At 32.2% G+C, this 1,282-nt stretch overlaps 1 protein-coding gene across 1 annotated transcript in view; it reads left to right on the top strand.

The window, feature by feature from the left end:
* Positions 1-258: 258 nt before the first annotated feature.
* Positions 259-1,282, top strand: part of LOC108491377 (zinc finger protein 791-like) — a gene marked incomplete at its 5' end in the record, with an annotated part of 22,924 nt that continues 21,900 nt past the window's right edge. Inside the window, one exon of the mRNA XM_017800931.2 lies at positions 259-1,278. Coding sequence (XP_017656420.2) covers positions 259-1,278 — 1,020 coding nt within the window. The remainder of the gene's footprint in view (positions 1,279-1,282) is intronic.

Raw genomic sequence — 1,282 nt, 5'->3', positions numbered from 1 at the left:
TTCACATGTCTGAAGGAACTCAAACTGTAAGAAAGCATTATCAATGTAATATATGTGGGAAACATCTGAATTCTTCCACTTGTCTTCAAGGACATGAAGGAATTCATAGTGTAGAAAAACCACATGAATATAAACAATGTGATGAAGCCTTTAGATATAATAGTAATCTTCAAAAGCATGAAAATATACATACTGGAGAGAATCCTTTTGAATGTAAACAATGTGGTAAGGCCTTTAGACATAACAGTGATCTTCTAGGCATGAAAAAATTCATACTGGAGAAAAACCATATGAATGTAAACAATGCAGTAAGGCATTTTTAAGTAAAAGTCATCTTCATAGGCATGAAAAAATTCATACTGGAGAAAAACCATATGAATGTAAACAATGCAGTAAGGCATTTTTAAGTAAAAGTCATCTTCATAGGCATGAAAAAATTCATACTGGAGAAAAACCATATGAATGTAAACAATGTGGTAAAGCCTTTATATGTAAGAGAGATCTTCATGTACATGAAAAAATTCATACTGGAGAAAAACCATATGAATGTAAACAATGTGGTAAAGCCTTTAGATGGCACAGTTATCTTCAGTTACATGAAAAAACACACACTGGAGAGAAACCCTATACATGTAAACAATGTGGTAAAGTCTTCACACGATACAGTTACCTGCAAGTACATGAGAAAATTCACACTGGAGAAAAACCATACGCATGTAAACAATGTGGTAAGGCCTTTAGATGGCACAGTTATCTTCAGTTACATGAAAAAATTCATACTGGAGAAAAACCATATGAATGTAAACAATGCAGTAAGGCATTTGCACGTAAAAGTCTTCTTCATTGGCATGAAAAAACGCATACTGGAGAAAAACCATATGAATGTAAACAATGTGGTAAAGCCTTTAGATATAAGAGTCATCTTAATTTACATGAAAAAATTCATACCGGAGAAAAACCATATGAATGTAATCAATGTGGTAAAACCTTTAGATGTACCAGTTATCTTCATTTACATGAAAAAAATCATACTGGAGAAAAACCATATGAATGTAAACAATGTGGTAAAGCCTTTATATGCACCAGTTATCTTCATTTCCATGAAAAAATTCATACTGGAGAAAAACCATATGGATGTAAACAATGTGGTAAAGCCTTTAGATATAAGAGTCATCTTAGTTTACATGAAAAAATTCATACTGGAGAAAAACCATATGAATGTAAAGAATGCAGTAAGGCATTTACACGTAAAAGCCTTCTTCATAGGCATGAAAAAATGCAC

Source organism: Nannospalax galili, unplaced genomic scaffold (genome assembly GCF_000622305.1).
Source record: "Nannospalax galili isolate Female #2095 unplaced genomic scaffold, S.galili_v1.0 scaffold2102, whole genome shotgun sequence".
NCBI classification, from domain to species: domain Eukaryota; kingdom Metazoa; phylum Chordata; class Mammalia; order Rodentia; family Spalacidae; genus Nannospalax; species Nannospalax galili.
This window is presented reverse-complemented; position numbering and strand designations above follow the sequence as displayed.